At 32.1% G+C, this 26,673-nt stretch overlaps 2 protein-coding genes across 3 annotated transcripts in view; one reads left to right on the top strand and one right to left on the bottom strand.

The window, feature by feature from the left end:
- The window catches only part of LOC141459633 (protein phosphatase methylesterase 1), a 31,636-nt gene extending 6,479 nt beyond the window's left edge, over positions 1-25,157 (top strand). Inside the window, exons 1-9 of one of the 2 annotated variants that reach the window (XM_074138910.1) lie at positions 15,311-15,452; positions 15,526-15,715; positions 17,038-17,147; positions 17,337-17,579; positions 20,543-20,608; positions 20,675-20,810; positions 20,922-21,096; positions 24,241-24,385; positions 24,938-25,157. In XM_074138910.1, the coding sequence (XP_073995011.1) occupies positions 15,376-15,452; positions 15,526-15,715; positions 17,038-17,147; positions 17,337-17,579; positions 20,543-20,608; positions 20,675-20,810; positions 20,922-21,096; positions 24,241-24,385; positions 24,938-24,956 (1,161 nt within the window). In that variant the 5' untranslated portion in view covers positions 15,311-15,375 and the 3' untranslated portion in view covers positions 24,957-25,157. Of the gene's footprint in view, positions 1-15,310; positions 15,453-15,525; positions 15,716-17,037; positions 17,148-17,336; positions 17,580-20,542; positions 20,609-20,674; positions 20,811-20,921; positions 21,097-24,240; positions 24,386-24,937 lie in introns of those variants that run through there. The other variant, XM_074138920.1, reaches the window with a different exon arrangement.
- LOC141459638 (required for meiotic nuclear division protein 1 homolog) lies at positions 5,634-15,038 on the bottom strand. The gene is made up of 6 exons (XM_074138931.1): positions 14,838-15,038; positions 14,211-14,334; positions 9,243-9,462; positions 8,979-9,153; positions 7,159-7,356; positions 5,634-5,897 (listed from the first exon to the last, which is right to left on the bottom strand). The coding sequence occupies exons 1-6, from the start codon at positions 15,036-15,038 to the stop codon at positions 5,706-5,708; spliced, it is 1,110 nt and encodes a 369-aa protein (XP_073995032.1). The 3' UTR covers positions 5,634-5,705.
- Positions 25,158-26,673: the final 1,516 nt, after the last annotated feature.

Genomic DNA, 26,673 nt, shown 5'->3' with positions numbered 1-26,673 from the left:
CAGATAATTTCAAGGTTCTGAAACCTCTGTTTTTCCTTCTTCCATCCTCAACCAAGGGTATGGTGACCACAAAAGGTTTAGCTACTATAAAAATTGATATTTAATAATCAAATGGTGAGTTTATTTTCACTCAAAGAGTTCAGTTAAGCCCACACAAGCGTATGCGAGTTGGCTGGCAATTGGATGTGGAATGTAAGGTCTACTCTCAAGTGTTCAATATTACATTTTTCTTGCAATTGTTTCAATGAATTGGAAACAGATAAACAGATGAGTTAGATGATGAAATGTTGAGAGAAACTGAGGGTAAATAGGATATGTCGAATACAATTTATTATCCATTCGCAATCTAAAGGACAATGTAATGTCAGAGGATATGACATTAAATGAATAGGAGTCTTGAAAGTGTCCTCTACGTCAGGTAAATTTTATTGTACTATTGTCAGTGTATATTAGGCCGATCTGGTGAGAGGATATTGTACTGATTAATAACATCTAACATTGTTCGTCCCTCTGAGTGAATGGGTGTACGACATCCCCTCTGAGGATACCAAGCATTCAAATCTTTTCTCGCAAGAAAATTAGATCCTATAGTCTCGAAGAATGAAACTGAATGAAGAAATTGGAAACCCATTGCTGAATAGATTATTAACTGAGGTACTAAACTCATGCTGAACCCAAATAGTTGGTAGTCTATAGCAGTGATGGGCAAACTGCGGCCCGCGGGCTAACTCTGGCCCAGTGAAGGTTCAATCCGGCCCGTCCATATTTAACAATAATTTTTTTTTTAATTATTTAAGGCGCGTCAACATCTAAGGTTATTGGCGCTTGAGCTTTTTTCAGTGTACTGCCGGCCTCCAGACAGTGTTCTCCCGTTACAGACAACACTGTCCATCACCGGACAGTGAGCTGTAAGAAGCTCCTAGGAAGAGAAAATCTAAGGGTCAGCAGCTGGATTCGAACCTGGGTCCTCCGCGTGGGAGTCCAGTACGCTAACCTCATAGCTAATCCGTTCCCTACAATAATAATTAAAAATAACAATTACACTTCATATTGTTAGCAGCTTTTTTTAATAATGAAACTTAGTAAAAGCTGAGTGAGAAATAGATTGGCGAAGAACCCTCAGTTCACTTTTAAGAATAACTACGTCGCAATTTGAACCAAATTATGACGAACTATCATCAAAACACTTGCAGCTACATACGTACATCGCATTAGTTTAATTTTGATACACTTAAAAGTATCTTACTCACTTACTGTAAATTTTTAAATATTAACAAAACAAATATTTAATATAAAATATTAAAAAAATTATTATGGTCCGTCAAAATTTTTCCTTTTGGTTTTTGGCCCGCTCCTAAAAAATTTTGCCTATCACTGGTCTAGAACAAAGTCTTCCGAATGGATTCCTACTGGCATAAACGTATTCAAGGGTGATTTAAAGAGTATATCTAGCTGGTCTCTGTTTAGTTCAAACCGTTGGCATTCCAAAGGGTGATTGCGGAGAGTTAAAATTCATTGGGATAATTTTGGAATGATTCTGAAACTAGGGAAGTCAACAGCGCGAAAGGAGTAATGAGAAACTTGTATTCAGAAATTAATAAGTAGGGGGAGATCATGAATATAGTAGTGAACCAGATGAACCGCAGAAAGTCTCGTAACTTTTGCTTAGCTGCGTCCATTACTGGTACTTGGCGGAGTTCCTGGGCGTGTTGATTCTTAAAAGGCAGGGAATTCAGAGATTTTTGAAGTTGCTGTGGTTTAATAAGATAAGTCATTAGGTTGATAGTGTTTTAGCCGGTTTCCATTTTGAACAACTTTGTTTCTTCTCCTGATACTTTGAGGTACTTCGTTAAAAAAAGAGCCCCTAAATGAAGTGTTTCTCGAGGTTTCTTGGGCTTTGAAGACGGATGCAAACCTGTACATTTGACGTATCTTGAATTGTGGGTCAAATATAACCTCGTGTGGCCATTTAGCTGGCATGTTTTTCCATTGAACTTACTCCATCGCCTCATTGGAAGAACGGTAGTCGAGCGGTTAGAGGCGACGCCCGCAAAGCTAGTATGGCACTGGTCCTAGTGAGGCACTGGGTTCCATTTTCCGAACAAGGCCTTGGCTTTTAATAAAAAATAATTATAGTTGAGTATGTTTGCAGGTCACCCCTGTCTGCAATACCTAATTTGCTTGTTGGAGACAAAGCTCTGAAAAATAGGCATCACTTTTCTTTTTCTTTACTCTGTTGTCTCTCAATGTTGAAAAAGTGTAAATACGTCTGTTTTTATTAAATTAGATTCAGTGAGGGTTGCATGTCAGCCTACGATACCACGACACCAACGGTCTTTGCTAGCGATTAATAACGATATGAAAAAACTATTTAAATATCCTAATGAAATTTTATTTATCAATTCCTTAGGAGGATCTATTCTCTCCAAATCTGGAATGGTATGAAGTATATCTTTGGTAGAATAATAAACATTAATCCAGGATATCTTTTAGGAAATTATTTTGATGCTAGTTTTTGTGTTTTATTAAGTAAGAAGAGCGAGGAATTAGCTGTACCTTTCAAATCTGAAGAACACCGCGATATTTTTAGATGTTATAAGCTGTATTAAACATAAAACAGAAATCTTCTATGGTGGTGTTCGGTAGAAGAAGTAAACTTAAGGACATCATGGCTCAACCGCGAGCCTTATCAACCTAGGAGCTTTAATATGACTGTAGTCTAAAACTGAGACTGGGTACAACACCGATAAATGTCTGGTAGTATGGGGCGAAGGAGTAAATAGTTAAAATCTGAGAAAGGTTCGAGTCTAACTTGTAGCCATTTTTGAAAGTGATACTCTAGCTCCTGAGTAGAACACTATTAATGATGGCAGTCTGCAGATTTACAGCGTGAGCAACTTGCACATAAGCAAAGGAAGAGATGAAATTTATCCAGGGAATTGGGTAACAATCCCTGAGTGCTAATAATAAATCAACTATGAACCTCTCTGTCATAAAACTTACACCTCAGATCAAAAGGTTATGCTGATTTCAAAGTATTGTTTCAAACAATGCGGAAGGGCATCTTAATGTCACTTGTCTTGCCAAAGGAAAAGTAAAAAATGAAAGCACTGGGAGAATAGAGTAAGGTGAAGAAGTGCGACCAAGAAAATGAAATTTATTTGCGAATATTAATATTTGGCACTTCCTGTGATTAGGTGTTAAAACAATGGCACTATGAATATAATGTCTTACTTCAATTTCGACGTTATCAACGATATTTGATTTATTTTAGAACAATGAACTTATCTTTCCCATCCTTAATTACCCTTTTAGGGCCTCTGGTTTTGAATAGAATAATACAGGGTTATAAACTTTAAGAGCGATAGTATTGAAAGGGGTTATAAACATTTCATTCACATTAATAGGTCTTTTACAATTTGTGGTACAACTGACTGAGATAACCATATTATAATAGTCTGGTTTTTCTGTGGGAATATTCAAAATATTCGAAAAAGAGGGATATTTTGATGTTATTTCTAGTTATCCTAATAACGCAAAAAATTTTCTTAGCCGTAACCAATACCGCAAATATAATATGAAGTGTGTACGTAAATGTATGAGCACTTAATAAAATCCTGGGAAGCTAAAATTTTACATAACTTTGAGGAACTTCCGAAGAAGCACCAATCTGATAGGGCTTAGAAAAACCACTACCGCAACTGACCTAAAATCTATTCAGAAATGTCGTTCCTTTAGTTGAGAAATATTTATTATTAATACAAAAAAAAAAAATACGATCGCAACATTTCTTTTTTCTAACATAGTAAGAGAAAGTAAAAATGGTGGGAAGTAAAAAGGAGAGGATGCGCCGGCCATTAAGCCTCTTTAGTTAACAATAAGATGTATTGTAGTGCCAGTTCACTTCCTGGTCTAGTCCACGTCACCTGTAAAACGCACCTAAAATAATAAGCGTAAATTAAAGGCTTGAAAATGTCATATAAACTCTTAGGGAAGGTGCAAAGTCACGAACTAAGTAACAGCTCTTTTTCAAATGCTTCTTCTTTTTTTAAGTGAGAAAGTAGATATTGGTAAGGAACGTAACTTCTGTAAGTTTATTTATAAAACTTGCAGAGGATAATAATAAAGATTTTTGAAGAAAAGGAAATATCTGAAAAATACACCTCTAAGAATACAACTTCATAAAAAAAATCCTAATTATTTAGAGCCAAGAAAGCATCTTAAAGTCTCATCGAGATAGAAATTAAAACTTTTACTTTTCTTTAGATTTAATTAAAAAATAATTAAATTAAATTTATAATTAAGAATTGAAGAAATTTATTTTTAGAAATTTTAATAACTTTTGCGTTTCTACGAATTAAATAAATTATGAAAAGAATTTTTTGGGGGGCGGAGGATATATACTTCCTGACCATCAATCTAATTAGCACTTGATGCATGCCTTGAGATAAGAATTCTCGAAAACATGCAGTGGTTGGAGTTTATCCGCGCAAGTGAAAACATCAAAGCTTTCTTAATTTGTAAAAGAAAAATTTAACACCAAAAACGCTTCACTGAATACTGTATACTTAAGAGGCTTATTTTAGTTTTTGAAAATGTAAAGGTATCAACTAAAGGAGGTTAGTGCAAAAATTTCAGATGAGAGGCCTAAGAATTAGACTTCAAAAAAAAAAAAATTATCCAGCCTATAAGTTGATGATGGGGAGGCTGTTATTGTACAGGTTATGGTAACAAGAAAAAAGGAAGTTAAAAACTGTTTATTTAAGCTTTTGCAAATTTTAAAGCGAAAGGTAGTAGGAGTATAACGAGTTGCCATGGTCATTAATGAAAGTAAATCTAGTCAGAGGGCAACAACTCGCCAGAGGTTAGTCGCTAAAGATGTCCACCAACTCACCGTCCTTGGCCTTGCTATTTTGAAATGGGTTCCTACTCTAAGGCTGCGAATTTTGTAAAGATTAATTTATAAAAAAAAATATCAAATAAACCAAGCATGGTAAAAAATAAAAAATAAAACGAAAAAGAACTGTTATATGTTTACTAGGTCATACAAAGAACTTAAATGAAGTAAAAATAACAAATATTTTTCAAATATTGTCTTTTCATTTAAGAATGAAGTTCCTGTTTATAGAATGATTGTAATTTCCTCCTTGTTACTATCACAAACAGTTGTTAGTTGTTATGTTCTGGATATTTCTCTTTTTTATTTAATATTCTGGTCTGAATAAATGAAAGCCAAAATAATAAAATCGGGTATGCGTAGCTGATAAAAAAATGTTTAGTTTTATTAAATGCTAACGTTCGTATTTGCCATGGATTATGATAATTTACAATAATTTTCAAAATAAAATAGAACGCAGAAAGTAATATCAAAAAAATTCTACCCTCTCTCTCTACTAGATGGATGAAAAAAGACCAGATGAGTGAAAGAATATTCACAAGTAAATCTCCATGTTGTCTTGCAGCGGGTTTACCTTAAATTACATAAAATTTGTTAAAAACAAAGAAAAAAATAATTAAAAATTCGAAATAATATTTATTCCATTATTCTTACAGCGATTCGGTTGGACAAATGCCGGGCAATAGCAAAGCCACAAAATAAATGACGAAGGAAAAAGTTAAATTAAAAATTAATATCAAAAAGGAATTAAGTTTTTATTCAGTGAACAAAAGTAACAAAATATAAAATAAGAAAATAAAAGAAGTTTCTACTGTTTTTCTTCCACACTGAATTCCGAGAGAGCATAATAATCTCTGAAGGCATGCAAAATTTCAAACATGACTTCAACCATAATAAGAATTATTATCATCCATTCTAATCTTGTATGATGTCGGTCACTTAAATGTGATGACACTAAATCTACCAGCGCAAAGCAATGACTCAGTTTCTCATTTAACACCTAAAACATTCATGTTTACTGTAAAATTTCTTTTTGATTAATTAATTTATTTGCATTATTAATATTATTAATGATAGCATTTTTTTTCGTCCATGATATCTAATTGGTAGTTGGACGTTAAGCCCCGCCTGAAAAAATAGGCGATTAGTATACTTTTATTTTTTATTAATAATAATAGCAAAACAAATCTTTGAAAGTACATTGACCACTCGTGGCTTATAAAACTATAATGTATAATGAAACAATATCTGCCACACTCTCAACAGACACAAAAGTAGATATGAAATTCCAAATAAAAAAACTATAGGCAGAGAAATAGGTTTCAGATGAAGTGCTGAAATGAAGCGATTACACTATTCACTGAGCCCTCACCAAATGTTCACCAACTTAAGCAGCTTAAGTTGAAACTGGGGATGTAAACCTCTTAAAGTGACTATTTTTAAAAGTATCCTTTCTTGATGGATCAAGTTTTTGCTAATTAGTCCGAATAGGATCCTCATAATTGTTTTGACAAGTTTAGTGAGTGTGGCCTTGATAATTACAATTTGGCGATACAAATTAAAAACCTGCTGCGTTCTAAGAGCTCTGAAGAGTTGTGGAATTCTAGTAACTCTCAGCTAGCACAAAATATTTGCAAAGATTTATCTAAGAAATGGTCAAACCATTGTTGCAGTTGAAAATGTATTAAATACTCATTACAGCAATATCTATAGAAGTATGGTGTCGGGGGTATTGGACAGACATATCTAAAATCAAATCTATTGATAACAAAAATTAGAATTATAGCCCAAGGCCGTCTCTCCCATAAAGGTAATTTGGGTTTTTTTTTGGATTGTGTGACGTGTAGTTTGTTCAACAGATATGTACTAATGATTATGAGTAGTCAATCTCAACTCTCTCCTTAATAAATCACCTAGTGCTAGTCAAAGAATCGTACATTCCTATGGGTTCAAGCAGCTGAAATTCTGTCATAAGGTCACCCACCCAATTGTGCATTTGTGATTAAATGAGATGACAAATCCATCTTTGTAGACATTCATCCATTTATTCAGGAGTTCCTCTCAGCAATGGTTTCTATGGCCATAGTTTGAGTAAAACTTCAATTTTTTTACTAATCTTAGGGGTTAAAGAAAACTCAATCTGAAGAACTGCTTAATTTTACATATGTTATTGTCAAATTTTTACGTTTTTTAATTTCTAAATGTCATTTGCTCTTAGTATAAAACCTAAGTAAATAATTATTTACAAAAACGAATACTACCTTTGTTCTTTTAGCAATGCTAAAATATGTACAAGATGTTTGATAAAGCACTTCTAATTTTTCGCGATCCCAATAGAAGTCTGGGACATCCAAAAGATCAGTAGAAAGATTGATAGAATGTCTTAATGCGAATAATTCCCCAGACTTTTTTAAAACTCCACGCTGACTTATTCTTAAAGGTTTTCCTGCTTTTAAATCCTAAGAAGAAAAAAAAAAAATTATTAAAGCTTATTACCTTCCATATTTTCCTTTACAATAACCTAGTAATATAATTCGTTACACTAGAATGTATTCGTAAAAGAAGGATTGATCTCAATTTCCTCAAGCTCAAAATAATTAATATTTTAAATTAAATAAAATTCTAGACACTGTTAACATAATAACACTGTATATAATATTTCATTCGTAGATCTCGTTCCCTATAAGCAGCATCCTTTTATTGCAGTATTAGCACGTTCAACTACAGATTATTGTTTACTAATTTTTTAATTACTTAATTCGAATTTTAGGCATTTGGTAATGAATACAATGCCTGTCTTAACTCAATTCTGACCGAATCAACGGTCACCAGTCCCAAAACATACTTCTCTCAAAAAATAAAAAATTAATTAATTAATAAAAAAAATAATAAAACAAATAATAATAAATAAAACATTAATCATTCGAAGAAATTATTCTGCATAATGAACAAATTTTTATCTCTTTTACAGTAAAATAAAATGGTAAGCTCAACTTTGAATAGAGCATTCTTATAGTCAGGAAGAACAGGATACCAAGTTCTGAGACAGGTTATTGTTAGATCAACCACAATGAACAAAAATTTTCATTACTTTCAAGGCATATCATGCCAAACCTTGAATAGTAAACGGAAAGCCTTAACTATTTAGTACTCCGTTTTCTAGGCCTTGAAAAACTGTTTTAATACAATGGCCAAAGTTGTACACAAATGGTACTGATAAGACACGAAATCTTCCGAACCCCTGGAATAAAACTCTTTACCTAACGTACTTCATGTCATCATGTATCAAAAACCAAAGAAAAGTCAACAAGTGTTAGGTACAGCCATTAAGATTACTTAAATACCAAGTTTACCAGTGTAATACCTGAACGCTGAAACACTCGAGGTTCATCAGGAAAATAATAAAATCTTTTAGTAATGAAGTAAAAACAAAGCACATCAACACTCTATTTAAGAGAGTTGAATTAATATAAAAAGCAACGATAATTTCATTCACAAAATAATAATAATATAAACAAATAAATACAAATAATGTGTAATTTAATAATTGTTAACTTGAGAGCCCTCTTGAACAACAATGCACTTGTCACGAGGCAGGCCTGCTCTTTAAAACAATTTTAGAGTTGTATTGCCTGACATTTTTCCAGGAAGTGGGCTACTGTTAGCTATACTCAACTAGTCTTTTTCGACCACCAAGGAGATGTCATTGTGTATGATTCAATCCTTTGACAGTTTTTCTTCTAATTTTTTAAATTTGTTCAAAAAGCTATGTTACTGTCCTTACAAAATACTAACTTAAACGAACATCTGAATTACTTATTTAAAATGAACTGTCAGACACGATGTTCTCCTTTTAAAACGAGTACACGACCCCTTATTATTTATTTTATAATTATTATTTTTACTCTGTTTGAACAATAAAAACTTAAATGTTTGGCTCTAATGTGCCTAATTCAAATCCTAAGATCATCAAGATGGACCACACAACCATATCAGTTAACTTTAACCACAACAGTTAAGGCAAGAAAACAAAACATCAGCGGAAAAGAGAACATGCTGATATAAGATTAATTCTTCTTACCTCCGTAATGTATTCCAAATCATCAATATAACATTCAAGGATTGCTTCTAAAACTCCTAATTTCACAGTAAGGGCCATGGCATTCGAGAGAGTATATCTATCAGATGATATATCTTCTGAGCTCTTATCAAGGTTAGATATATACATGACCCCATCATCAATGTAACTGCGCTTACTGCAGAAATAATATATATAAAAAAAAATAAAAAGAAGCTATGCATTTTTAATAATTCAAACAATTAAAGGAATAGACAAACTATTTACTTGCTTGAGACATAAGTATAAGACATTTTTTCCATTTCTGCAAGAGCAATGCAAGAGTCATAACTACGAATTTCAAAAGGTCGGATTAAATCTAAAATAGAACGGCATTCAATCTGTGTGCAGTTCCACATTACCACTGCACCCTCTAAAAAAAAGTACAGATGACGATTTTCAGGTGTCACTTGGTATTTAGCAACAGCATGGACAGCACCACTTACACCTGAAACAATAACGGTATAGAGGTGGATTTAACTGCATATTATTGGATAATCAAGGATAGATCCAAATCCCTTTAATTGTATATGGCTGAAGGTTATAAATATAACGCTGAAAATATTAAGATTCGAGTCCAGATAAAAGATAACTAAAAACCTTCTACAAGCAATTACTGTAAAAATAAATAAATCTAGTAATTCGGTATAACTTCTAAGAAGATAGTAAAAATAGATGCATTCTTATATTGACAGAACTAGCAAATATGAATTTTCATGAATAGTTGAATTCATTCCTGAAAATGTGGATTGAACGCTGGAAAGACTTTCCATTAAGGTTCTTTTATATTTTATTTAAATTTTGAATTTTTAAACCTATGAAATTCTTACTAACGTTTTTCAGGTATTAAAATCACTTATTACACTGAAATGACTCTTTTAACCTACATGCGATAAATGAATTTTCCTAGGAATATATTGAAATATAATTTATAGATCTTCATATATGAATACATACAAAGAAAATACAAAGTTTTGAAAAAAAAAAAAATCGAAAGAGAGCCATTTTCGATAAATCCCAGAATTAGGAAAAATCCACTTGCTTAACTAAGTGAAAATTTATATAGTCAGATATTTTGGAGAGACAAATTGAAATATAGTTTCTTCTTCCGTCGATTTTTTATATTTTGAAATATTTTGTTCATACGCGCACACAAACGTTTAAATACCACTTTTAAAAGTTTATTTTCAGTGCAAAGTCGAGCAAAAATTAAACATATTCGGAAGAAGGTGGTCGGTCAGGAAGTTTAGGAAAAATAAGTCCATAATTAAAGTTGACATATTTTTTTTAAAAAAAAGTTCTTTTAATCTACTAAAAGACAAAAATACTCCTGCAAATAAAAGTATATTCTACTACTTTCTATGATTTAAAATAAATGATAAAATTAATATGAATATGATGAATAAAAGATGAAACAAAAACAAACTAACAAATCCCAATTTTCTAACTAAAGATAGAGATCCCATTGCTCCAATATGTTTAAAATGAATAAATTGTAAATAGGAAGGAACCGTTAATGTAACGATTAGGGAACACAAATACACAAATAGGTGGTGGCACAAAACTCAATTTTTGGTTCTGAATGTAAGAAAAGAAAAAAACAATCGCCATTTTACAAAAGGCTGAAAATCCAACTACCAAATTAGGTGTCGTGGAGGAAGTAATATGTATCTTATTTTAAACAAATTTTCAACAAATTAGCTAACGCACAATTCGAACTGAGGATCTCCCACTTACAAATCCACTCTTAAACCACCACATTAATACCAACCCAATTTCTGGATATACTATAAAAAAAAATCAAATTCTTTATTGCAGTTATTTTTATTGATTTTATGAAAATTACCTTAGATAAAGTAAGAATATTCCTTTCAAAAACAAACAATCAGCTTTGAATTTTATTTTCAAAAATATTCTAAAGTGAATTTTATTCAAAGTTTATCGTGCTTATTCAGTTATGCATGGTTACAAGTTTACAAAATTAAACACTGTTGGAGGATAATTTATGAAATACCTACTAGGGTAGAGCAGTAAAATATTAAACAGAATTGGAAGAATGACTATCTTCTTATCTTCTTTTTGTTACTTTCGTAGAGTGCAAATGAAACACTTACAGAAATAACAGGGAAAATGTAGTTGGATGGTTAACAATCTATCCAAGTTTTGGGTAGGCACATACTTTAGAGGGTTGGTGAGATTTACTTCTATATCATATGATGGATTGGCAACAGTGGCGAGACACCATCTTTTAAACATTAAAAGCACTTATTCAAGGGGCGGGCAGGGTTGTTGCTCTTGTTGATTTTTTTAAATTTGCTTGTCAAATCAAACATGTTCCTTATTTAATGAACTATCGCCTCCAGATAGTTTTTTTTTTTTTTATAAATAACATTGACCAACATTAAACAATAAGATGAAAGAGGCTCCTAGGAAAAAAAATGTAAGGGCACAGGTGGGAGCTTAGTATTGCCATTCAACGAACCCCTTCACTCTTGCGACATTTTATTTTTTATATATATTTTACTATTTCTTAAAAGGTTTATTTTTGTAGACATTGTTAATACTTTTTTTTGTTGTATTTAGTAACTTTTCATTGGATGTATGATTTATTGATTTTATAGATATTAGCACTTTATTAACACATGCCTCGTAACCCCTGTTATTTCTGATGCAAATAGTTTGTTTGCCCCAGGAAAGTCACAGTTGGGTTATACGACAGGCAAGTCAGATATCCCTCTCCAGTACATTGAAACTACTGTAGAAGCTAAATTTCTTTCTGAATAACAGTTCGCCACGATATAAATTAGAGTCTCCTAAATCCCCGCATAGAATCTATTGTCGTTCCAAAACCAGTTTTTTTAGGTGCCTACCAAAGGCCAAGCCCATCAAGGAAACCTGCGTACATACTCGTATGCTGAATATTTTTACTCATACTGAGACAAGCAAGCCTCACGTTGTTTTCAGTAATTAAGCCTAGGCAAATCTACTCCAGGTCAGGATCTGGAGAGTAGCTCCAAAGCTTAGCTAAGTTTCCTCCACCTTCTTTAGCTTCTCAATGGGGAGCATGTCGCTGATTGTACCAACAGTTTTAGCATAAAGGGGGATATAGCGCCCCTCCTATCAAAAACTGAAGAATCTTGCTAATTCACTCAGGCAGGGCAATATATCGTCAATTTTCATAAAAGAAAACAAAAACCAGTTGAAAATTATAAAACTATAATCGAACTTCTACTTCAAAAATACTGGATAGGATTTTAGAGTGTCAAGCTGGAGGATAATTACGCTACGAGCAGAATGGATTCACTGTGGGAAGTCCTGAGTGGATAATTTATTCATATTAAGACAAGTAGAAAAATTTAGAGAAAGAAAAAAGAATTACACTTGACTTTTTCTTGGGTTTACAGAAAACCAGATAATGTTTCAGGGAATCAGAGTGAAAAATCCTCAAAGAGGAAGATATTCGATATAGTATGGAAAATGTTCTAAGAAATCAGAGAACCAGTTTAATGCTACCATCTTACCAAAGGCCTAAAACAAGGTTTTTGCATGTTACTACTTTTTTTATGATATTCCTATGTATGGCAGTTCAGGAGCTACGGATAGAGGCCGATCATCTGACTAACGATGTTAGCCGATTTAGTTCAATGCACATTAGTTTTGATTGAGTTCATAAGGAGGAGGCTGAAATAGTAACAAGCCACAAATGATGGATTTACAGAAAATTTGGTAAGTAAAATCGAATTAATCGCTAACTTTTTCAGGCGGAGCCTGAAATCCAATTTATCAAAGTGGGTGTCATGGGCGGGGGAGGAAGCACTTGCTCTACTTTTAGTGCTTATTCCAACAAATAGTATTTTGCCAGATACCATGCGCAACAAAAAGCCATAACATTATAGCACTAATTGTAAATAAATAAATAAGCCATCTTACATCGGAATTCCCAAACAAAAAAGTAAACAAATCCACCAATTGGCAGAGTCAGTCTGCCTAGTCTTCTTACATGACGCTCTGTGCAGTGTCGTGATAATGTAATTAGGAACGTTTCATTAGTTTGATCACAAAAAAAAAAGAAGCGAGCTTCGATAAATAGCGTCATGCGTGAGTCTATGCACCTTGCCTTAATTTAAATAGCAGTATATTTAGACGAGTATTGCTTAGCCTTTTATTTAGCTGATAGTAACCACAATAAAGTACAACTTCCACACATACTCCTCCCACAAAGCGCACCTCAAAATCTTATCAGCCCTAATGAAGAAACACATTCAGGCTTAAATGTTTGAAAAGAAAAACGAATTTTCAAGGCCAAAACCAAGAAAACCAGAATTCAGAACTGAAAGTAGCAAAAGATACGAATAATGTTTAATGCAGCTTGAGCCAGCAGACATTTTTAATGAAATGGAAATGCTTTAAATACTGATTTAAAGCATTCACCTACTGAGCTGAATTAAACTCTGAAGTTGCAAAAACAGAAATAGGTAAGAATAAAGACAAAATAAAATCAACACTTTTTCATACACGATCAAATTCTTAGTTGTATTTTGCATGCAAATAATTAAAGTTTGTGTAGTAGTCGAGTAAATGAAAAGAGTGTTTATTTTGGTCGTTCTAAATAAACTAAGACACAAATGTTTATTCATGTAGCAGTAAGGAACACCTCTTAATGTTCACAACAGTGTAAAGGGCTAAGGCCCGAATTCAGTCGACGACAAATAAAAAAAAAAGAAATGCAGGTGCAAAAACTACTATTTGAAAAAAAATTATCTTAAAAAATACTATATATATATATATAGAAATTTCTCAAAAACAGTTGCGCTCCTGGAAACTTCAAACAAAAAAGTAATACATACTTGTTAAATATATATATATATATATATTCTCTAAACTAAAACTACAGAATATTTGAATATACCATTTTAAAAACTCGATTTGATGACTATCTCATTAAAGTTCATTATTTTTCTCTATTCGACATTTCAAGTAAATAAAAAATGCGTAATCAATAATGAATCGACAAAGAAAGATTATAAACAAGTTAAAAGTCTTGGTAATTTACAAATCACATACATATATGATTACTATGTTTACAAAAATTACAATTATCGAGATATACAAGGAAGATAGATATGTTTTTTCTTTTTCGGGAATTAATCGCTTTAAAGAAGTTTTAAATTAATAAAAAATAAAATTAACACTTACTTGAATGTAGTACTTCATTGCTTGTAAGCTCACTAGGGATGTACAAATCTTGGGACATTAGGGCATCCTTAAGACCACATAAATCATATTCTTCCGCAGTCGCGAACGCCACTACTCTCCAGTGCTAAAAATTAAAATTATTTGAGTTCACTTTTTTTCTCTTTTATTAAATTAAAGACGCAACTACAAAATAAATGGATACCCCAATTCATCATTAAAAACCGAGACTAATCAAACAAAAACTGTGCATTCTGCATATTGTTATCAAATAAAAAATTATAAACCATATAACTTTTCCCACATGGTGATCTTAACAACCACTTGTTCCACGATTTTTGTTTGAGAAGTGATAATTGCACGATTTCACTTTACTACACTTTAGGAGGAATCAATATAAATTTATTTCCCAACTGTAATTTTTGCATCTTTTACCCAAGTTTAAAAAAAATGTAATCAAGATGTCCGTTTAACATATTTTTTTAAGGTAGATAATAAAAATAGATTAAATATCACAAATAAGCTGTGAACACAAAACTTTGGTTCATAATTATTTGTTTGTTGAATTAATGAGCTGCACTAGCAAGCAAAACTTAAAAGTTCTATATTAGAAAATTTAATAATAATTACATCAGGTCTTTTAACAAGTTGATTCCCTGTATTTTTCTTCCTTCTCTTCTTGTTAACAGACTGTTCAGTGCTAGACATAACATTCTTGGAACTTGCGGTTGTAGTTTCCTCGAAACTAACGAAGTTTAAAGAAGCATTCCGAATTGTACCTCTTAATATACTACTTCGTATATTGTGTACTAATTTCCAACTAGATATCATATTTCTTGCTAAAAATATTTACTCATTATTGAAGTTGTGATTAAAGTAATTTGCACCTGAACCTGCATCATCAAAACCTCTAACTTCGGTTCAGAATTTTAAAAGCTACTGACTTAAGTAAAAAACTTATATTTAAATCACTATAAGAAAACAAATTAGAAAAGAATTTTGTTTTTTAAAAATTGAATTAGTCAATGAAATTATCAAATGTAATGTTTTCAACTGTAAGACACAAGTTTAGTTTGAATATCACTATACTTCATCAAATCTGTCAGAGGTTGCAATAAGACAGGTTGTTTGACAACCATGAATTGAAGGCGGCTGATGTTCGGAAAAGATGTCTATGCAAAAGTATTTATTTACCTCCAAACTTCCCCCCAAAACAGGTTTAAATTCCAGTGGCGAAGCGCAAAGGTATTTGCTATTAACCAATTTATTAAATTTAATTTTTATTCAACCATTAATTTGATACTGTGTGTTCTTTCAGTACTCGACGAAGAGATATGCGCCATAAACCTGAATTCACTCCTATAACCTGGGACAAATATTTCACAGGAAAAAATGATGTTTCAATTAACGGATCTTCTTTTAGAATCTACACTCTCGGCGATAGTGGACCTGCCATAGTATTGTTACATGGAGGAGGTTACTCTGCACTAACTTGGTCACTTTTATCAGTAAGATAGTTAAGATAAATTATAGTGAAGTACAAGACTAAAAAAGGCTTCTAGACAACCCATAAGTTAAGCGTAAAAAAATCATACTACAAAGCAAACATTTTTAGGTTTTAAAAAAACTGACAAAAACTTTAATTGGTTTAATTAGGCTTATTCTCGAATGAAAAATGATAATACTATTAGGTACTTCTTCGATTCCCGCAATTAGACTTGAGGCTTTAGGGATGGACATAAATGATTGCCAAATAATTGGTAAATTTTTATACCGTTTTAACACATATTAGCCTTAAAGTGAAACATAGTTTGTATCGAATATCTTGTTGTGGTTCATTTGAAATCGAATACTTTACCATAATATCCTGAATTTTAGAGGGTCAAAGATTTCTAAATTTTATCTTTTAATAATAAAAAAAAAAATTATCAGGCAGTCTAAAAATTTGCTTCATGTACAACTAACTACAACTAATAAAAGTCGTTAATTTTCAAGAGATTTTGCTTTTAAAGTTAAAAAATGTGAGTTCATTTTTTATTAGTGTAAAATTTGGAACTTATTTTACCATTTAGAACAGTTTGCAATGTGACAAAGATCAACGTTTCTTTATTTTCTGCAGCATTGCATTTGCCCTTGTTGAGAATATCATTGTGATTCAACTGCCTATTGTGTACTTATTTATTAATATTTAGGTTTACCGTTTTACGAATGTGAAGATTATTAATCTTTCATTCTTTTGACTTGCCAGCAAGTATTGTTTTTCTTATAAGAAATATATTTCGGTTTTTTACGACGAAATTTTTTCATTACACTATAAACAGCGTTTACTTTTCGGAAAATAGCTATCGCTTTTAAATTGACTTGTAAATCGTTTTCTAATAATTCGGTTGAAATATCTACTATTTTTTTCACATTGTTACCGATGGCCTTTTAATATTTTAATACTATTCTTTGCAAGCAGTTAGTATATGTAATAAATGAACATTTTTTAAAAACTATATAAATAAATCGTGGATAGCGTCCCAGCTTGCAAAATTAAAGTTTTATATTTCATTCTGATTTCTCAAAATGAGCGATGATATATCTTCAACGTGCCCACCACTTCCATTTGAAACGTATTCCCATGAAAATTTATATTTACTAGTTGACTTTAATTCAATAATAAAACAGTATTTCTAACATGCTTCGTAAAAGTCATACTTATTTTTTACTAATCTAAAGAAATACTTTTCATGCTACTTATACTTTTTCTCTGCTAAGCTAGAGAGAGTATTGATTACGCGCAAATTATTTATTTTTTAACATAATTTAAGATTTTTTCTCTTTCCAGGCAAAATTATGGGAATTAGTTGAATGTCAACTTTTAGCCCTAGATCTAAGAGGACATGGTAACACTTACACCACAAGTGAAGATGATTTGTCCATTGAAACTCTTGCAAAGTATGTTTGCTTTATTCGTAGAAATGAATGTGAAGTTATTATCTATTAAATGCGATATATGTAACTTCATGCATGCGCCGATTAAAAAAACAAAACAAAAAAAATCTGTTAGAGTTGATGAGATTTTCACAAACAGAATTTATTTTTGCATCAATACTTCGGTTGATTATGTTGATATTCTTGTTATAGTGATGTGGTAGAAGTAATCAATGCAGTTTATGACGACTGTACGCCAATTATCTTGGTTGGGCACAGTTTAGGAGGAAGTATTGCGGTACATGCAGGCCATCATCCCAACCTTAAATCATTAATAGGCCTTGTGGTGATAGACGTTGTTGAGGGAACAGCTCTTAGTGCTCTCTCCTCAATGCAAAGCATTCTCCGAGGAAGACCTCAAAGTTTTGATTCTGTTGAAGAAGCAATTAGGTGGAGGTGAGTTTAATGAAAGTAAATATTCACACTTTAAATTAATAAGAGCCACATTATGGACAGATAGGCTATTCAAATACTTACCTTGGTATAACCTAGTTGATGTATACGTCGACTATCAAGTGGAAGGTTCTCTCTTTGAAACCCACGAATAACTAAATTTAAGGGAGTTGGGACTTCAAGTGGGAGATCCTTAATTTGAATCCCGCGTGCCGCTACATTTTATTTGTTAGAAAAAGTTAATAGTAAAGTATTTGCTAACACCTCGTCTACGACAACTAATTCATAATAAGTCGTTTTAGTCGTGCCTTCGATTACTTCATTGATTGCAAAAATGACAAAAGTGTCGGTTTCCGCCCCTCTAAATTGGTAGTAGTAGTAGTTTCAGGTAGTAGATGAGTCTACCTGAAATCATCTGTGATTACACTACATTACTTTTTTCCAAGAGCTTTAAAAACTTGTTCATGCATTTTAAGCGGAGCTGTAAAACTAAGATAGAAATCTCTGTTATAAAGTAGTTTCTTTATTTTTTAAAAAAAAACTATTTAACTTCCCAATTTTCGATGCTTAAATTAATGATTCATAGTGAGCAGCATTTTATTGAGTTTAAAATCTTCTTTAGCATGTGGCTGGTATTGAGGTGATACCTCATAACTGAGGCGATAACTTTTTAGTCCTAAAACGTTGCTAATTTTGGAATGTTCTGGCTTGTTTATTATTGCTTGGGTCAGGTGAGGCTCATTGTCCGAAAATACTATACCCACAAATATGATTTACTTTTGTGAGTATTGTAATTTCCCTGGATTAAATCGAATACCATATTTCAAAGCTCTCTTAATAACTATTCAGGATACTATCTCGTGTACCTTTTCGCTGTTTGCTGTTATTATCTGTTAAAATACAGTGTTGCATCTCCATTATTCTCAAATGCTAGAGAACTCTTTTTCTGGAAGACTTCTGGAGTTGAACATATTCTAAATGGCATACGGTTAAACTTGTGGCTCCTTTTAAAACGTGCTAAATACTGATGATGATACTCCATGCATCTGTACTTGATCTCATCTCTCTTTTCTAGAACTATGTAAATAAATTTACCTGTATTTGATATCGTCTGGCTGGAGCTCTGTGACCTTTCTTGTTTTATTGCTTCATTTAAGCACTTCCGATCTAAAGTTGTTATTAATAGTTTTACTTTTGTAAGCACTTTGGAAATGATTTTTCTTACCACATCCTGCATTTTTCAATTTGATGAAGCCCTCCACACCATCTATACGCTTTATAAAACTCCATAGTTTATTGCATTCTTGGGGCAGTCCTTCCAGCGGCAGCTCCTTCTCCTAACTTAGTAATTCTTTTTTTTTTTAGTTTGTCTTATCTTCCTCCAAAGATGCCTTCACAGCATTAATTACCACTTAGTTGTCCTCATTCATAATTCTCAATCTAGTATCTGTTGCTTCCATCTGTACGCCATTTTTTTTTTCTAATGCGTTTTTAAAATATTTTTTTTCGTTCTTTTAATCTTCGTTCTTTAATGCCGAATATTATTGCATTTCTCATTATAGAGTCCTTTTAAATAAACTTACATTTTTCTGTCTACCCTTTAATTTGAGTAAAAGTTCCACGAATGATTGGTCCTCCTGGTACTTTTTATGTGAAACAAATATCGCTGAAGAACTTAATTTGAACGATAAAAAAAATTTCATTATAGAATTCAAATTTTCCTTTTTCAAGAATTTATTTCCGTAACTTTCTAATCGTTCTTGTCATTACTAGAGAGCGCTGCTTTAATTTTGTCCAGCTTCAACCTTCTCACAAATAACAATATAAATAAGAAATTCTTGCATAAACCTTTTCTATTCAGCCAAACACATTTACTAATTAATCGTACCGACAAGTTCAAGTTCTTTATTTTAAATTGTACTATAAGGTTAGAAAGCGGGACGAGACCTATGCCCTACAGCTCTGCAACCAAAAAAGGCTTATTGTGCCTTAATTGTACTATAAACTAAAGAATTTTCGTTTACTATTTTATTTTATTCAAGAAAACACCTCACTTCAAATAATTCCAACAAGAAGTTACATGGAATGATAAAAGTCTACACAATATCCAAATCATATTGAATAGAATTTTCTGTGAAAATTCGATTAAAGGCACTTCTGGTCAAGAGGGCATCCCTCTAAAATGCCATTTCAGGGTAATTTAAGGACGAATTATATTTGCAAAATTTTAATAAGAACAAAATGTTCAAATTTTGAGAAAATTTGTTGACTAAGTGCTACATCATCGAATCGGTTTTTACAGTTGTTTTCCTTTTTAATAACTCCTAAAGATAATGTAGACAACTGACTTCTGAGTTCAAGTTTAAATCCCAAGAAAAGTATACTAGGTACATTGCGGTAAAAGAAAATCGTATAAGTATTCACGCCTGGTTTTTATTAACTATTACTTACTTTTATGAGCTTCTAAAGATCGCCTGCTTCGTTCCCGTCCTTCCAGCTACCATGAAAGAAGCGCAGTCTTTCTTTAAAATGAGTATATTATTTATTACACTAGTATAACACGCAGAATAATACTAATTGTACAATAGTTTTTGGTATGCTATACTTGGCTTTTGGAAATTATAAAGAAATATATGGTTAAATATTCAGAGTTTCTTTCATGTATAAAATTTATAATCTTTTTCATCTATATAACCTTCATTTAAGTTTGCATTATTTTTGTATTTTTCCCCTCTTTTATTTTTTTTTATTTGTTAGCTATAATTTAAATTTGGTATAAAATTTCAGTTTTCTCTTCTTTTTTTTTTATACACTTTAGAGTAGCATTATTTAGAAGTTAGCTAAGATTTTTTTCTTCTAAATACCTCTTCCTTTATTCATGAATTCTTTAAACATGGAAGGGAGAAAAAAGCAAGTGAAAGTAATAACAAAAATATATATTACTTTTTTTTCGTTTTGTATTCTAGTGTTCAAAGTGGTCAGCTGAAGAACATAGATTCTGCAAGAGTCTCCATGCCAGGACAGATAAAAAAGTAATATTTTTCTCATTTAATTTATATTTTTTGTAGATAAACTTTAAGTGATAGAAAAATTTTCAGTGTAAATACTAATAAGTTGGCTACTGAGGAGATAATGGTGGATACATCTGAAGAAATGGAAGCACCGAAGGTTAGAGTGCCCTTAGTGGGTGTAGAAAGCATATCAGAGGAGGAAGAAGCGCAGTTCAAAGTACCTGTATGTTACTTTAATTAAAGCTTGAATAATTTTAATTCAAAATTTTATTAGTTAAATACTAAATTTGTATTTTGGAAGGAAATAACTTTATTTTTAATATGTTACCGTCAGAGTACTGTACGTGGCAAATATGGTTGGAGGATTGATCTCCGAGCAACTGAAATATTTTGGCCAGCATGGTTTCAAGGTTTATCAAAACTTTTTGTTTCCTGTGAAGCACAAAAGTTGCTACTTCTTGCTAGTCTTGACAGGCTAGATACAGATCTTACTGTCGCCCAAATGCAAGGTAGTTTTCATTTTTGAGTAATTGATTAGTAAATAATTTTAAATCACTATTTGAAGTTTTTATATTAATGATTTAATTTTTTAAAGACATCTAAGTGGTTTTATTTAAAGATAAACAAAGAAATAAGCAAACTAAAAATTATAACATTGTTATTAACAATGAAATATTATTATTTCAGATTAAGTACCTAACTAGGTATTTATTCTATAAATTAAAACTGTCCGGTTGGACAGTTGTATAAGGGTTGATCGTCAAAAACTAACGTTGAAAAAGCGTAACGTTGAAAAACACCCAACTTTGACAATTTTTTTCTCTTTTTCTATAAAAGATAAAATTCCCAAATTTTCTTTAAAAAAAACAGGGCAAATCCTCCTTTATAACTAATTTTTTTGCAACCACCCAGATCTAATAGATTTCGAGAAAAAAGTTGCCGAAAATGAGCAAAAACGGCATTTTCAGAAATTGTTGTTGTTGTTACCTTTTTTGTAAACTACGTAGCGCCTAAACGCGTAAACCGATTTTCATGAATAAGGTGTCATTCGATTCGGAATTTTGTACAGATTTGCACTTTCTGCAAAACTCTCCTCACAAGGAGGGGAGTTTGCCCCACCCAAGTAAGGCCCTTTCTAAAACTATTATACCCAATATTTCTAACGCTTAGTCCGATTTTGATAAAATTTAGCATGAAGAAGTGATTAAAGCTCCTCTACTTGGCTGGGAAGTGCCATCAAGCTCTTACACTTAAAAGAGGAAGTACTGCAATCGTTAAAATTATCAATGGGTGTACCTATTAATGAATTGTCGTTCGATTCAAAATCTTTGCTTCTTTGCCTTTTAGGGAGAAGTACTGTAATCGCAGTTTATTTTTCTTACTTCTCTTAAAAGGAAGTACTAAAATCGCAGTTAATTTTGCTTTTTCGTACAAATAACTTCCTATTTTATTCGAAACGCTTTCTCAAAAAAAATTGTTATTGAGGATGGCAACTATAATCATTCTTTAAAAAGATCTCTCCAGTGGTAGTTACGGTTCAACTTAACACCTTATCAGGTTATAATGATAGAATTGCTTATTCCAAATTTAAAAAACATCTGTAAAGCAGATATGTAACATTGCAAAATAGACAAAAAGGAAAATCTATCCAAAAAGTACAAAAATCTCCTTAACAAAAACTTACAGTTTAAAATGTTAAGTATAAGGGTTGATTAAACGCCAAAAGGTACACAAATCAGCTAGTACCCAACATTTCATTCATGCTTAGTTGATATAATTTAAGTAATTTTGCTGCATTAACTTTTCCTTTACATTTTTTAGAATTTATTAGATGTCACAGACCCTTATGCTGGCCAGTTCATTCATAGTATTATTTTGTTATAATTATGATAAAATGTATGTTATATCTTCGTTTGTAAATAGGTACTTTGTTTTAAATCTATTCAAAATTATTCTTCGGATTTATCTTTAATATACCCTTTATTCTGAGTAGTCATATATACATGCATGTTAAAGTAGAAAAAGACCAAGTCAGAGTCGGCTACTGTTTAAATTTGAATCAAGGATTTAAAAGAATATTTCAGTCTTGAATTCGTCTTACCGAAATATTCGTGAGCACAAATAACACAGTTAATAACAAGTACATTATTCAACAACAATTATTCATTTCTCAATAGTAATTTAATTAAGCCCCCTAATTTTGCTTATAGTAAAATACTGGAATAATTAGCTTTCCTAAAAGTATGCATATCTTATTTATTTTATATTACATATTTACAACGTTGTGAGAAGAACAGCTACATTGAGAGTGTAAATGAAGAAAACTATATTATTTGCGATAAAGCCAGATAATTATTACCTATTATTATAAACGTTTGACTACAACATAAAATAACAATTACATTAATCGAAGAATGAACATAAACAGACGATTTTTATAAAATTAAAAATAAATAAAATAAACAAAATCATTGATGTATGTTGATGTAAGCATTTTTTAAAAAAAGTTTATGATTTTTTTAGCTTCATATATTTTTTTTATAACGTTTTCTTTTTCACCTGTAAGTATCATTATTATTATTAGATATTAAAGTCAATCTACAGTAATATTTGAACAAATATTTTGTAGATGAAAATGGCCAGCACAAGGGTCTGTGACATCTAATAAATTCTAAAAAATGTGAAGGAAAAGTTAATGCAGCAAAATTACTTAAATATATCAACTAAGCATGAATGAAATGTTGGGTACTAGCTGATTTGTGTACCTTTTGGCGTTTAATCAACCCTTATACTTAACATTTTAAACTGTAAGTTTTTGTTAAGGATATATAAGTTTATGAACCTAAAAAAAATTGTTCTTTTGCTGAATTGGGAAAAAATGTAAATTACGACTTATTTGTGTTTCTATTTTTTACTGTCTTCATAACAGGAAGTAACCAGCGAACTTTTTTAGCAAACAAACGGCTACTTTTTCACGCAGGTTTTACGTCAGACTAATCTGGCTCTTAGAGTGGGATTCGTTTTAAGGTCTAATAACAGTCAGTTTTTTTTATTTAATTATTCAGGAACCCCTGCGGTCCTTCCGCTTAAACACCGTCACCTACGGAGTCTCTTCTGTGTCTTTTCTCACGCTTCATACCATCCTAAAACTCGCTTCTGATGAAGGGGACAAGTTCTCACCAGCAAAGAGCGCCCTTCTTCTTGTGGTGTATTTGGATGACCTCCTCACCGATGTTCCTTCAGTGGATTGCATGCAAGAACTGCGCTGCAGCTCCATCGGCTTCTCATGGCGGGCGGTTTTTACCTGCAGAAGTGGGCTTCCAATTGCCCTACGCTTCTGGAAGACCTGACCCATACTGCCGGAGGTAGAGATAACCTCCCTCCGCGCCAGTGGCTGCCATTCATCCTGATCGTGATTGGATCAGCCCATATCGCACTTCCGTTTCCGCATCTCTTTCACATTCGCTCAGCCTCTATCCTTACCCGGTACGCCTCTTTGGCTTAAGGGGTTTATGTTCCCTAAGGACTCCAGCTATTCTCCGATATCCTTGAAACACTTCCTTATCTCCTCCGCGCTTGCAACATCATTGAAAAATTGAAATAGTTGATCCTTCTACTTTTTGTTTTCCATAGTAATTACAGGTTTGTTCTAGGTAAGTTTGAAATACATGCATTTGAACAAAGTAGAGGACGATGTGGCCATGCTATACACGAGGACATTCCAGACGCAGTTGCCGAAGTCCTTGCTACGTATTTAGTCAGAAACATGTTTGCTAAGCGAAAAAATGACTTCCCAAGGTACTTACTGTGAAACACTTCTAATCAAATTATCAGAAAAAAAAATTGTTAATGAACAATAAAACAAAAAAACTTATTGACAACTTAAAAAAAAAAATAAAAATGAAATGAAAGGATGACTCCTTTAGTAGGTAGTAAAATAATTACTTTTCAAATATTCTTTGAGATTTCTTGATCATTGAAAGAACAAAAATAGTGAACAAATTGCTTGAGTTATAAAAAGCCAATATTATTTGCTATATAACATTACCGTATTTTGCAAAATTGGGTATAAGGATTACCTTTCTTCGCCAATGAATTGAAGATTTTACGTGGGATAAACACAGTTTATAAATTTACAAATTATACGTTACAATCGCCATAAAAATTAGAGTGGGAAAACACGGTTTATAAATTATGCATTGCAATTACCGTAACATCTCAAAACATAAAACCTAATTTCATGAAAGTTTATACATTTTGACAGGTTGGTCTGTACGTTAGACTAGTTTAAATACTAGGTTAATTTATTATACGAATATGAAATCTAATAAGAACTTCTTTTTTTTTCAGTGTGATGCCATGTTGTTAGATTTCTCCTACTTTCTTCATTCAGAGAATAATAAGCCATTACTTCTAATTCAGTAATGTATTTCATAAATGGAATTTTAAATTATTTATGTAACACAATTTTTTTTTCTTCATTTAACAGTAAACCCTCAAAAAAGTGTTAAAATAAAATTGTATTTTTTTAGTTAATAAAATTATTTATCAGTTTATTAAAGAAATAAAAGCGTAATAGTGAGAGGCAGTTTGCGGAGAAGACATCCCAATGTACTCTGTAACCACAATTTATTTACGAGTTTAGTTCCCATCCTCTAGGCATTGTTCTGTCATTATAGAGTCCCTTGCCCTTGTCGTGTATTGAGTATAAGAGGTCTATAGAAAGAGAAACTCTAAGGGTAGGCAGCGTATGAGAACCCAGCATTTCTGTTTGGGAGTCCAGAGCTCTAACCATTGAGCTTTCTTCAGTAATTTATTACTAAAAGGAAATTCAAGTCATTGCCTTTTTACTTCCAACTACCAAATTAGGTGTCGTGAATGGTAAAAGAAGATCTTATTTAAATATTATCATTTTTTTTAAAAAAAAAAAATATCTTTGTTACGCGCAGGTCTCGGGTATCCCATGTTCGAATCCAGCTGCTGGCCCTTAGATGTTCCCTTCCTAGGAGGTTCTTACAGCTTACAGTGATGGGCAGTGTTGTCCTTAACGAGATACTACTGTCCCGAATTCGGAAGTGCACTGAAAAAAGCAAGGCGCCAAGACCTTAGATGTTGACAAGCAAATATTTGTTCGCAAATTACTAGTTCCTTGTATTTCTTGAGGATTTGAAGAATAATGTCTAATTTGGAAATGTTATGGCACATTGTAAAAGAGGTAAAAGAAATTACAGAACCAATGTCATCTAATGAGCACCAAATTTTCAAAAGTGTACATTACTAAGAGTTCTGTAAAACTTTAAAAATTGAATTCCAATGTCTATTAAAATAAATAGTTTGGATCGATGGAACTCGAGTATTTAGGTTAGTAACTGTAGCGGATTACACTTAATGCATCTCTGTTACTTCATAAATGTCAATATTATGAAGCTTTTCTAGAGCAGGTGAAAAAAAATCCATTGTATTTGCAAAGTAGACGATGTTTGGATTTCACAAACTTCGTATAATGCAAGAAAAATACTCTTGTCAAAGTGGTCATAACGCAAGTGTTGTATGAAAATCTAGAATTGACTGAAATTAAATTACAAATAAAATCATTTACTTTACTTAGTTTCTGCATCGACGAGGGCATTAAATTTTCAACTAAGGAATGAAGAAACAAGCAGGGTTGCTCGAGAAAAAAAAAATGTGTTTAAAAATGAGTCTCTGTTTTAAAAATTCAATGGGACATTTCTTAGAAATGAGCTGAGCACAATCAGATTTTCCAGAGTGCCGACATTACAGCGTCAGACGTTAACAACGTCTTGCTTCTTAAAATGATCACACATCTTCGGTAGCAAAGAGCAGCTCAGAGAGCGCAAATAAGTAAAGCAGAAGAAAACGGAAAGTAACTGATCAGTTCACCGTTTATCGCTTGCCGTCAAGCTATCTGCGTTCAGCGTTCTTAAATGTTGACTGAATTTTAAATAGTGTGAGCAACAATGCCAGCGAATATTTGAGTCTGTTTTGCAGTGAAGCTTTAACAAAAATAAAGAGGAAGTATCGACGGAAAAAGATTCTGGCAGGAAGCAAGAAAGTTATTTTACGCA

Source organism: Rhodnius prolixus, unplaced genomic scaffold, assembly GCF_049639745.1.
Source record: "Rhodnius prolixus isolate KJV_2025 unplaced genomic scaffold, Rpr scaffold_1, whole genome shotgun sequence".
In the NCBI taxonomy this organism is placed as follows: domain Eukaryota; kingdom Metazoa; phylum Arthropoda; class Insecta; order Hemiptera; family Reduviidae; genus Rhodnius; species Rhodnius prolixus.
Note: the sequence above shows the minus strand (reverse complement) of the source record. Positions and strands in the feature narration are given on the sequence as shown.